The sequence below is a fragment of the Schistocerca serialis genome, chromosome 1 (genome assembly GCF_023864345.2).
Source record: "Schistocerca serialis cubense isolate TAMUIC-IGC-003099 chromosome 1, iqSchSeri2.2, whole genome shotgun sequence".
Lineage (NCBI taxonomy): Eukaryota > Metazoa > Arthropoda > Insecta > Orthoptera > Acrididae > Schistocerca > Schistocerca serialis.
Window position 1 is genome coordinate 285,998,964 of NC_064638.1, and position 13,457 is coordinate 286,012,420.

The 13,457-nt window shown below is 44.2% G+C and overlaps 1 protein-coding gene across 1 annotated transcript in view; it reads right to left on the minus strand.

Annotated features, from left to right (window-relative positions):
• Window positions 1-7,586: 7,586 nt before the first annotated feature.
• The window catches only part of LOC126466238 (CCAAT/enhancer-binding protein delta), a 41,036-nt gene continuing 35,165 nt past the window's right edge, over window positions 7,587-13,457 (minus strand). Inside the window, 2 exon segments of the mRNA XM_050096372.1 lie at window positions 7,587-7,943; window positions 7,946-8,044. Coding sequence (XP_049952329.1) covers window positions 7,740-7,943; window positions 7,946-8,044 — 303 coding nt within the window. The 3' untranslated portion in view covers window positions 7,587-7,739.

The window sequence follows — 13,457 nt, forward strand, 5'->3', positions numbered from 1 at the left end:
GTCACGTGACAGGCCACGCGACTTTCAGCCTTATTGCATTCGTTTTATTGTTTCACCAGTACTAGTCCGGTTTTTTTCTAGCCACACCTCGTATACGTAGATATGTAGATGTAGATATGTAGAAGGAATTGTGCGACATAAACGAAAGTTGCTAGGCGTGTTTCTACATCTGAAAGATGATGTTTATTAAAATTTCGAGCCAACCGCACAAGAGTGGCGCTAGTTGCGCCACTTTAAGGATGCAAATCAGGTTTGCTTTAACTAGATAGTGTTACGGTCGTGAGCGTTAGTTACCTTTGTGATTGGACATGGTGAGTTGATATCCGTCATGGATGCCTTAAAGCGAGAAAGACGCCATTATCAACAATTCACTTTCAGAGCGGAACCGCGCTGCTGCTACGGTCACAGGTTCGAATCCTGCCTCGGGCTTGGATGTGTGTGATGTCCTTAGTTTAGTTAGTTTTAAGTAGTTCTAAGTCTAGGGGACTGATGACCTCAGCAGTTAAGTCCCATAGTGCTCAGAGCCATTTGAACAAAAAAAAACTGTCTAGGGAACTGATGACCTCAGATATTAAGTCCCATAGTGCTTAGAGACATCTTTGAACAACTTGAAAGGGTACAGTATCGCCCGACATTGAAAACAGGTAATAACAACTCAATTTCACTAACACCCCGAAGCCGGATACCAGTGTAGGAAAGAAGGACAATTTATTTATTTAATTGATCACATGTACACTCCCACAAAATAAATCCCTATATCCAATTTGGTGAGATCTGCAAAATGAATGAATGTATGGTCGTCTTCTAACCGCAGATAGTGTATGGGCAATATATGATCATCTTTGAGACGATCCTTTGGTCACGTTTGGTGGAACCAAAGAGATGAAATTTACCTGAGCTTTGAGCGCCTGAAATATGGCTGACCAATACGATAACATGGTGCGCCCCCACCTCGACGGAGGTGCGAGCTGACCTGAAGAACGGCCATGTTTCAGCGCTCTGGCGCTGGATCTTTCGTTGGTAAGACCTGTCTTAGGTGTGCTCCGTAAAGACAAAAGAGTGGAGACATGGTATGCTTGTGAAAAACTTAAAGAGTAGTTTGGAATAATTATTTCTTTGTTTCAGGAACTTTTGGGGGGAGAATTAAATGACAGGCAGGTAATATTGGGAAGTGACCAACGGTCACAATGAAACCACGTGTAGAAATAAGTTGAAATAGTTTCGAGTGCTAAAGTTAAGCTGAATTACTGACGTGTGTACTATAAGTTGGAAATATTTAAGAAATGGCATGTGCAGGACTTGAAATTAGAGACGAGTATTTCCACGTGCTGAGTACTGTGTATGAGACAAAGGATAAAGAGAAGTACTCGTCCATGGTATCAGTTGAGGACTCGCGTGTGTGACGAATATGTTCTTAACATTACTTTGCGTGTTATGTTTCCGTGTGACGCTTGATTCAAATTATAATACTCTGAGAGTGAAGCAAGGTGCCGTCTATCCAGCAACGCCACTTGGCTTGCACTGCACAGGAAGACGTGCATATATCCTCCAGAGTTCATAGTAGGAAAGAAAAGTTACGAAGTGGGGCAGTATCGTGTGAAACTGGGATGAATACCAATTGAAGTGGGAAAGCTGAAACTGATGTGATTATAACGATGTGACTATTCCTTGTGCTGTATTCCATGTTGCCAGTGCGGTGTATTTCATGTAATTTAAGTATGTGTGGTTTGCATGGGAGAATAGCAAGATATGTTCAGAGGCAGTGGGTTATGCATGTTCCTTTTTGTACCGCTCGGTGTGGATGAAATTTTCGTGATGATGGCTGTGAGAGTCGAAGTGTGAGATATAGCAAAAGAACCACCATCCTATACAGAAAGTGCACTGTAGTGTTAGATAATTACGAGACCATAAGATAGAGAATCACCAATGTAAAGCCATGCCCACTGGGCGGAGTTTCTCATGAGTAATTGTTGTAGAAAATGTAATGGTGTGTTTAGGTTATAGAATTTATCGGAATAAAAAAAATAGTGAAAAGAAAAAGATTGGTGGCCTTTTCCTTCGAATAGTATGTTGTCATGATATCCAGAATTTATGATGTGTGCGCCATTCATATTCAGTGCAATGGTCACGTGTTGATCAAAGCCGTTGGGTAAGAAAGAAAATGTGGTATTGCCAGTGCGTAGTGAACAGTCAGAGTTGTGTAAATTACTAATAGTCAGATGTGCGTTATCCGTTTCCGTTGTTTCCGTTGCCTAATATTCAAACAGGAGAATAATTTGTAACTTAATTGTGAGTACTAGAGCTCATGTTACTTGATAAATAAGAATGAATCCACTCGCTAGGCAGACTACTCATCTTGCAGGCCTGACTGCTTGATGCCACAGTATGAGCAAGGCATGTGGGTGCCTCTCAAACTCACTGAGTATGAACGAGGTTGTACAATAGGGCTACGAGAAGCTGGACGTCCTTCTGCGATACTGCAGGAAGACTTGGTAGGAATGTAGCCATTGTACATGACTCTGGCAACAGTAGTCACTGGAATGTACTGTCGCAAGATGACCGGACTCCGGACGGCCACGTGGCACTACCGAGAGGGAAGACCACCGTGTTGCGCGTATGGTTCTGGGTCATCACACTGCATCTGCGACACCAGTTGGTAACACAGCGAACTCTTAAAAATCGGTTATTTCAAGGACAGCTTCGATCCAGACGCCCTGTAGCGTGCATTCCGTCGACCCCAAGCGACCGCCATTTGCGTCTTCAGTGGTGGAAATCAAATGAACGTACGGCATTGTGGGTTGGAAGTCCCCCATTCGGGGAAGTTCGGCCGCCGAAGGCAAGTACTTATTGCATTCGACGCCACATTGGGCGACTTGCGAGTCGGAGATGGGGATGAAACGATGATGAAGACAACGCAACACCCAGTCCCTGAGCGGAGAAAATCTCCTGCCCCAGCCGGGAATCGAACCAAGGCTCCTAGGCGTGGCGTTCCGCCGCGCTGACCACTCAGCTAACGGGGACGGACGTCTTCAGTGGTGACAAGGGAGAGCTCATTGGAGGGCAAGTTGGAGGTCTGTTGTGTTTTCTGATGAAAGCTGGTGCTGACTCTGTTCCAGTGAAGGGCGTTTGTTCGTTAGGAGGCCAGTTGAAAGCCTGCACGCTACGGTCGCAGGTTCGAATCCTGCCTCGGGCATGGCTGTGTGTGATGTCCTTAGCTTAGTTAGGTTTAAGTACTTCTAAGTTCTAGGGGACTGATGACCTAAGATGTTAAGTCCCATAGTGCTCAGAGCCATTTGAACCATTTTTTTGAAAGCCTGCAACCAAGCTGTCTAAGTGCTAGACACACTGGACCTAACCTGGAGTCATGGTCTAGGGTGCGATTTCGTATGACAGCAAGAGCACGACTGTGGTTATCCAACCCTCCCTGACTGGGAACTTATACTTCAATCTGGTAATTCGACCTGTTCTGCTGCCATTCATGAACGGCATTCCAGTGGGTGTTTTCCAACGGGCGTAACGCTCGCCCACGTACTGCTGTTGTAAACGAACATGTTCTACAGAGTGTCGACATGTTGCCTTGGCCTGCACAATCACCAGATCTGTCTCCAATCCAGCACATGTGGGACATCATCGGACGAAAACTTCAGCGTCTTCCATAAACAATATTAACCGTCCCTGTATTGACCGACCAAGTGCAACAGGCACAGAATTCCACCCCACAAACTGGCATCCAGCACCTGTACAGTAAAATGCATTCGCATTTGCTTGCCTGTATTCAACATTCTGGCAGTTACATCGGTTATTAATGTACCAGGATTTCATATTTGCAATGGCTTATCTCACGCTTACGTTAACCTGTGATCTTGGAATGTTAATCACTCAAATATACCGCGTGGTCAAAAAGTCAGTATAAATTTGAAAACTGAATAAATCACGGAATAATGTAGATAGAGAGGTACAAATTGGTACACATGGAATGACATGGGGTTTTATTAGAACAAAAAAATAAAAACGTTCAAAAAATGTCCGACAGATGGCGCTTCATCTGATCAGAATAGCAATAATTAGCATAACAAAGTAAGACAAAGCAAAGATGATGTTCTTTACAGGAAATGCTCAATATGTCCACCATCATTCCTCAACAATAGCTGTAGTCGAGGAATAATGTTGTGAAAAGCACTGTAAAGCATGTCCGGAGTTATGATGAGGCATTGGCGTCAGATGTTGTCTTTCAGCATCCGTAGAGATGTCGGTCGATCACGATACACTTGCGACTTCAGGTAACCCTAAAGCCAATAATCGCACGGACTGAGGTCTGGGGACCTGGTAGGCCAAGCATGACGAAAGTGGCGGCTGAGCACACGATCATCACCAAACGACGAGCGCAAGAGATCTTTCACGCGTATAGCAATATGGGGTGTTTTTTTTTTTTTTTTTTTTTTTTTGTTCTAATAAAACCCCATGTCATTCCAAGCATGTGTGTCAATTTTTGCCTCTCAATCTACATTATTCCGTGGTTTATTAAGTTTCCAGATTTATACTGACTTTTTGATCACCCGGTATTACCAAAACAAATGTATTCCTGAAATCTCATTACTCTACATTAAATATTTTTTGGTGCTGCGACTTTTTTCCACGTGTGCAGTCTTCCGTCTATCCTGAATCAAGTGGCGGAAGTCCAATTATAACCACCCTGTATTTTGTTGACTCCCATCTAAACATGGTAACATGATCATGTTGTTTTCCCCCAAATGCTATTCGAGAGTAGAATGATACAGAAATTGTGTGGAAGTGGATCTATGGATTCTCTGCAGACACATGAATTAGAGATCAGTCGTGTAGATATATATGGTTTCTATTGACCTAGCAGGCAAGTGACAGCAGAAGTATTCTATTCATCATAGAAACAGAAGCACTCTATATGAAAAATATGTTTCCTGGGTTTCCGATAAGTTCGCAGAGCTCACACATTCAGTATAGCCGGAAGGCATTTCTCTGCCCTTCCTTCATGGCGACGATGATGATGACTACAGACAGTATTTTCAATTTCACCATTACTGAAGAAATTCCTATTTTCCGATAACCGTGCCATTTATGATACATAACTGGTGAAGCTGAAATGTTAATTAACTGGGACAGCAAGCTATGGAAGCATCGGAGCAGGAAGAGATGTTGGCACACAGCCAAGACACAGATAATGTGCTGTTATCAAAATTGTTAGCACCTATATAGGGCACCTAGGGGTATAACTGCAGATATTTCTATTGGTGACTGAGGATGGTGTACTGAACAAGCTATTTGGAGTAGTGTGTTTTTAAGTCGATTAGCACCTCCAAGTGCACGTGGCACGACCAGCCCATTAATGCCCATTTTCCTCTCGGCAGCTGGTCAGGCGTCGAAGATGCGTGGACGCAAAAAATGGCTCTGAGTACTATGGGACTTAACATCTATGGTCATCAGTCCCCTAGAACTTAGAACTACTTAAACCTAACTAACCTAAGGACAGCACACAACACCCAGCCATCACGAGGCAGAGAAAATTCCTGACCCCGCCGGGAATCGAACCCGGGAACCCGGGCGTGGGAAGCCAGAACGCTACCGCACGACCACGAGATGCGGGCGTGGACGCAAAACGCTAAGCCTATACAAGCAGGTGTAATCCACTTAGTGGTGTAGTTATGACCGAGCAGAAAACATCAGGTGGTAAATTACATGACATGTTTGTGGGAAGATAGTTCGACACAGAAAAAACTACCATACACTGATGTGTGTACATATTAAGGGCCGCGCGTGATTAGCCGCACGGTCTAGGACGCTGCAGTCATGGACTGTGCGGCTGGTCCCGGCGGACGTTCGAGCCCTCCCTCGGGCATGGCTGTGTGTGTTTGTCCTTAGGATAATTTAGGTTAAGTAGTGCGTAAGCTTAGGGACTGATGACCTTAGCAGTTAAGTCCCTTAAGATTTCACACACATTTGAACATTTTAGCCGCGAGGAATTAGCCAAGAGGTCTAAGGCGCTGCAGTCATGGACTGTGCGGCTGGTCCCGGCGGAGGTTCGAGTCCTCCCTCGGGCATGAGTGTGTGTGTTTGTCCGTAGGATAATTTAGGTTAAGTAGTGAATAAGCTTAGGGACTCAAAAATGGCTCTGAGCACTATGGGACTCAACTGCTGTGGTCATAAGTGCCCTAGAACTTAGAACTACTTAAACCTAACTAACCTAAGGACATCACACACATCCATGCCCGAGGCAGGATTCGAACCTGCGACCGTAGTGGTCGTGCGGTTCCAGACTGTAGCGCCTTTAAGCGCTCGGCCACGCCGGCCGGCACTTAGGCACTGATGACCTTAGCAGTTAGGTCCCATAAGATTTCACACACATATAAAAAACATCTGCATTATACCCATTACATCCTGTGTATTAGGATCATGTCGTGAGATAAATGAAAATAAACATATGTTCGTCATATGTAATTTATTTTACGATAATACTGTAGAAAACAATTGTAAGGTCTTTAGAAAGAACGTAGTATCCATATATACATGTCACAGCACAAAATATTCAGTACTTCAACAATAATATAGCTAACAAGAAAACAGAATGTGAAATATGCGATAGTATGATCTGCTGTGCGTTTACTTTTTTTTTTTTTTTTTTTTTGCTTGAACTGGAAAGTAATTATCAAAAAAGAAAGTGCTACTGTCTGTGTAGGAAATTATAATACATGTTGCTTTAATCTGTTGTTTGTATACCCACACTTGCAGATACAGTTAAGAACTGGCGTCTTATGGATCATCTACATAAAAGTCACATCTACGAACGTCAGACGTATATTACTTATGATGTAGAAGGAAGTCTATAACGTCCATAAATATACACCACCATGTCCAAAGATGTTATTTGAGTGGATGTAAGCGTATACTTCATAAAAATAGCACAAGTAAATATTCAATATGCTAACTATTATGTATAATAAAGAATTTACCTAAATGTAAAACAGATAAAATAGCGAATAAAATACGATTTGAAACTTAATCACTAGCGCAGAACTAGCCCTGATCACTCGACTGCCATCTTGCCAAAGTTTATGATAGATAATAAATATAACTCCTGGCATTTAACGGTGAATGTATGGCATGTGCCAACAGATACATCCATTTTATTTCCATATTTCTGTAGCATACTCATACTGTATTCCATCACAGAATCACTATTTCGCGTTACTGAAAACACTGGAATGCCAGACCAAAAATCTATATCTGTCTCGACCATCATGCTGTCATAACTTGCAACTCTTAACAGTGTAAAATATCGTTTTTTAGTGCGAAGTTTTAATGCATCGTAAATTGTGCTAAGAGGTTACGAAATCATTCAAATTGTGGGCGTGGCAAGATAAATGAAACACCAGATCTCTTCTCAATTGCTAGCGAGCTTTGTTCCAAAGAGCAGTTCTGTTTTTACATCAAGACAAGAGAGCTTATAGTATGCTCGAGCGTATAATGAACTGACAAAGTGTAACTTGTAATCTCGTCAAAAATGCTACTACAGAGTCCAAAGACTAGATGTGTGTGTCGCAATCACAGATAAAAGAGAGGCAACGACAAAAATTGTTCGTAGGAATGAGGATTGTCAGTAATAACGCTGTTCTTGGCAATGTTCGGCTGTCAGTTGTGCGCCGTACGCTAAACGCCAGACACTTTCGGGACTTACAGCCGCAAGGCGAACAAGGACAACACCGGGGTCACAGATTGCAGGTACTGTAGTGATCCACTGCTTTCCGCTGCAGTGCGGGTAGAGGGCAAGGAGCAGCCAGACGCGGGGTAGATTTCGCTGCGCTGCCCGTCAAATGTTCCCTCGGCGTCAAAGCCGTGACGATGTGCAGGAGCTGCCGCTTGTGCAGGGACGGACGAGCGCGGCTCAGGATTCCGGGAGCGCTCGCTGCTGCAGCAACAGGTGTCGCAAACTGTGCGCCTCTTCCCGCAGGGTCACCAACTGCGCACGAAGCACCGCGTTCTCGTGTTCCAGCATCGCCGCCCTCAGAGCTATCTGCAACCAAACACAATCTCCACTACAATCAGCTATAACACTGCATGTACAGGGTGTTACAAAGTCTTTGCACCAAACGTCTACGATGGTAGATCACATCATAGGAACAACTTCTCTTGGAGACAAAACATTTGCTGAAGCTTACCAATATAGAGGGTCTATACAAGGGCGATGTACTTGAGGACAATATTGTGGAAATGGAAGACGATGTAGATGAAGATGAAATGGGAGATATGATACTGCATGATGAGTTTGACAGAGCACTGAAAGATCTGAGTCGAAACAAGGCCCAGGGAGTAGACAACATCCCATTAGAACTACTGACGGCCTTGGGAGAGCCAGTCCTGACAAAACTCTACCATCTGGTGAGCAAGATGTATGAGACAGGCGAAATACCCTCAGACTTCAAGAACAATACAATAATTCCAATCCCAAAGAAAGCACGTGTTGACAGATGTGAAAATTACCGAACAATGAGTTTAATAAGCCACAGCTGCAAAATACTAACGGGAATTCTTTACAGACGAATGGAAAAACTAATAGAAGCCGACCTCGGGAAAGATCAGTTTGGATTCCGTAGAAATATTGGAATACGAGATGCAATACTGACCCTACGACTTATCTTAGAAGCTAGATTAAGGAAAGGCAAACCTACGTTTCTAGCATTTGTAGACTTAGAGAAAGCTTTTGACAATGTTGACTGGAATACTCTCTTTCAAATTCTAAAGGTGGCAGGGGTAAAATACAGGGAGCGAAAGGCTATTTACAATTTGTACAGATACCAGATGGCAGTTATAAGAGTCGAGGGACATGAAAGGGAAGCAGTGGCTGGGAAGGGAGTGTGACAGGGTTGTAGCCCTTCCCCGATGTTATTCAATCTTTATATTGAGCAACTAGTGAAGGAAACAAAAGAAAAATTCGGAGTAGATATTAAAATCCATGGAGAAGAAATAAAAACTTTGAGGTTTGCCGATGACATTGTAATTCTGTCAGAGACAGCAAAATACTTGGAAGAGCAGTTGAACGGAATGGATAGTGTCTTGAAAGGAGGATATAAGACGAACATCAACAAAAGCAAAACGAGGATAATGGAATGTAGTCGAATTAAGTCGGGTGATGCTGAGGGAATTAGATTAGGAAATGAGACACTGAAAGCAGTAAAGGAGTTTTGCTATTTGGGGAGCAAAATAACTGATGATAGTCGAAGTAGAGAGGATATAAAATGTAGACTGGCAATGGCAAGGAAAGCGTTTCTAAAGAAGAAAAATTTGTTAACATCGAATATAGATTTAAGTGTCAGGAAGTCATTTCTGAAAGTATTTGTATGGAGTGTAGCCATGTATGGAAGTGAAATATGGACGATAAATAGTTTGGACAAGAAGAGAATAGAAGGTTTAGAAATGTGGTGCTACAGAAGAATGCTGAAGATTAGATGGGTAGATCACATAACTAATGAGGAGGTATTGAACAGGATTGAGGAGAAGTTTGTGGCACAACTTGACTAGAAGAAGGGATCGGTTGGTAGGGCATGTTCTGAGGCATCAAGGGATCACCAATTTAGTACTGGAGGGCAGCGTGGAGGGTAACAGTCGTAGAGGGAGACCAAGAGATGAATACAGTAAGCAGATTCAGAAGGATGTAGGTTGCAGTAGGTACTGGGAGATGAAGAAGCTTGCACAGGATAGAGTAGCATGGAGAGCTGCATGAAACCAGTCTCAGGAGTGAAGACCACAACAACGACAACCAATGACACTACTTTCTTCTTTTGCTACTGCCTATATCCCGCATTGTGCGCAGGGTCGGCATGGTTAAGTAAGGGTTTGGCACGGTTAATTTTTAGGGGTGGCTGGATGCCCTTCCTGCCGCCACCTCCCCCCCCCCCCCCCTCCTCACCTGGGACCGAATGAGTGGACCCCAGCTGTCGGCGTCTAGTGGTCTAGTGTAAATCGTGAAATAGTAGTCGTGTAACTGAGGCGGGACGTGGAGACCAGCCCAGTATTCACCTAGTAGAATGTGGAAAACCGCCTAAAAACCACATCCAGGCTGGCCGGCACACAGGCCGTCGTCGTTAATCCGCCGGGCGGATTCGATCCGATTCCAGCGCGCCTACCCGAGTCCAGGAAGCAGCGCCTTGGCGCTCTCGGCTACCCTGTCGGGTTTACCAACGACACTACGAATCCTTACGTATTCGCAGGCCGTGGGACGACGAGATTTCACTACACTAATACGCTCTATTAACTAGGTGTACTGCATACTACCCACCGCAGTAAACTGATAGAGTGATTTTCAGCAAGAAAATCATAAGAAGGAGTATCTCTAAGTGGAAAAAGCTACACTGCTCAAAAGTATTAGAGAACTTGACTTTGGGCGTCTGCTGTACTCCACTTAGCAATAATTGAGGACTGGGTATGTTATCAAATTATACCTTTACCTGTTGTTGTTGTTGTGGTCTTCAGTCCAGAGACTGGTTTGATGCAGTTCTCCATGCTACTCTACCTCCTCATTAGTTATGTGATCTACCCATATAATATTCAGCATTCTTCTGTAGCACCACATTTCGAAACCTTCTATTCTCTTCTTGTCCAAACAATTTATCGTCCATATTTCACTTCCATACATGGCTACACTCCATACAAATACTTCAGAAACGGCTTCCTGACACTTAAATCTACACTCGATGTTAACAAATTTCTCGTCCTCAGAAACGCCTTCCTTGCCATTGCCAGTCTACATTTTATATCCTCTCTACTTCGATCATCATCAGTTATTTCGCTCCCCAAATAGCAAAACTCATTTACTACTTTAAGCGTCTCATTTTCCCATCTAATACCCTCAGCATCACCCGATTTCATTCGACTACATTCCATTACCCTCGTTTTGCTTTTGTTGATGTTCATCTTATATCCTCCTTTCAAGACACTGTCCATTCCGTTCAGCTGTTCTTCCACGTCCTTTGGTGTTTGTGACAGAATTACAATGTCATCGGCGAACCTCAAAGTTTTTATTTCTTCTCCATGGATTTTAATACCTACTCCAAACTTTTCTTTTGTTTTCTTTATTGCTTGCTCAATATACAGATTGAATAACATCGGGGAGAGGCTACAACCCTGTCTCACTCCCTTCCCAGCCGGTGCTTCCCTTTGGTGCCCCTCGACTCTTGTAACTGCCATCTGGTTTCTGTACAAATTGTAAATAGCCTTTCGCTCCCTGTATTTTACCCCTACCACCTTCAGAATTTGAAAGAGAGTATTCCAGTCAACATTGTCGAAAGCTTTCTCTAAGTCTACAAATGCTAGAAACGTGGGTGTGCCTTTCCTTATTCTATTTTCTAAGATAAGTCGTAGCGTCAGTATTGCTTTACGTGTTCCATCATTTCTACGGAATCCAAACTGATCTTCCCCGAGGTCGGCACCTACCAGTTTTTCCATTCGTCTGTAAAGAACCTTTACCTATGACAAATTAATTACAGAAAAAATCGTTACATCCTCTTATTGTTCAGATAAAAACCTGAAATGTAGGAAAGGCGTCGAAAACAAAGTGGAAACAAGCATTCATCCCGTCATGTTGGGTGCTTTTCATTGCACTGTGAGAGCTTCAATAACGTGTATACCCTCCGTGAGCGTTTATCACTGCTATGTGGCGTGCTCCGTATAAGTCTATGGACTGAGGTATCTGTTCCCATTCTTCAATGAGAGTCCATGAGAGTTCTTGGACAGTATGAAGTGGAAGACAACGACCACGAAAACGTCTTTTAAGCATGTCCCACATACGCACGATGGGATTTAGGTTGAAACTCAGCGCCAGCCATTCCAGTACTTCAACCTCCAGGGTTCGCCAGACATCCCTGCTGACGTCACCACATAGGACCTGGCATTAGAAGGAATTCACAGCTACCACTGTATGCAAGAGCCACCATATAGTCCAACAGGATCTGTTCGCTGTACTGCCTGGGTGTAAGGCGACTACGGACAACGGCAAGCTCTGTATGGCTGTCAAAACTGAAGCCTCCCCACAGCGTCATATGGACCTTGGAAATCTGTCGATGACGGCTAGCGCTCACCACGAGTCTCCACAACTGAACACGGGCATCACCCTCCTTTAGAGGATATGTGGACTCGTCTGTGAAAAATCCTTCTTTCCAGTGACGAAGTTGCCAGGTGACTTGGGAATGGCAGAACTGAAGGCGAACTGCAAGATGTGTCAAGTGGGGTATTCTAATGGGACATCTGGGTCGCACAGTCCTTTCTCGTAGCCTGTTCATTACACAAGATACAGCGGTCCCAATGCCACTTCTGAGGTCGCCCTGCAGTGCTCTGGTGGTCATGATGATGATGATGATGATGATGATGATGTTTGGTTTATGGGGCGCTCAACTGCGTGGTTATCAGCGCCCTTACAAATTCCCAACCTTTGGTCAGTCCAAACTCGCCACTTTCATGAATGATGATGAAATGATGAGGGCAACACAAACACCTACTCATCTCGAGGTAGGTGAAAATCCATGATCCCGCTGGGAATCGAATCCGGGATCCCGTGCTCGGGAAGCGAGAACGCGACTGCGAGACCACGACCTGCGGACTGCTCTCGTGGTATCACTACGATGCCTCAACCCAGAGATGGTCAAATGTCGGCCTTTACCTGGCGTGGGGTGGCAATGCGTCGGCAACCTTGTTCAACTCGCCTTATGTGCCGACCTATCTCCCTGTAGCGTGTCCACAACCTGTGGATCACACATGGAGAGGCATTGGCATCTGCAGCACCACGACCAAAAGTCCATCTTTTTTGGATCAAGCAGACCGTTCTTGCAAACTGCACTGCATTAACGCGATGGATTAGCCGAGCGGTCTAGGGCGCTGCAGTCATGGACTGTGCGGTTGATCCCGGCGGAGGTTCGAGTCCTCCCTGGGGCATGCGTGTGAGTGTTTGTCCTTAGGATAATTTAGGTTAAGTAGTGTGTAAGCTTAGGGACTGATGACCTTCGCAGTTAAGTCCCATAAGATTTCACACACATTTGAACATTTTTGAACACTGCATTAAGATGTCGCATTACATGTGCTTGGTTGAATACAATGTCCACAAAAGACAACTGCCATCTGTGTACGTCACTAGAAAATTCTGGGACCCCAGTACTTCCTTCCTTCTCAGGGATCACCTGACTCGGTAATGCATAACACACTTAATAAATGGCGAATGACTGTAACACTGAAAGCGAAGACCCCGAGCGATACTATAAGGCCACAGGTAACGACTGTCTCATAACAGATTTGACGTACCACAGGTTAGTAAACGTGTTTCGCTAATTCTTTTGTACGATGTATTTTAGTACGTAGTCAAGAACTCTAATTTTTGCTGGACCTATCCCCTTTCACAAGGAGCAGATGGCTGGATTATAGGCAACACACAACAAGCCATA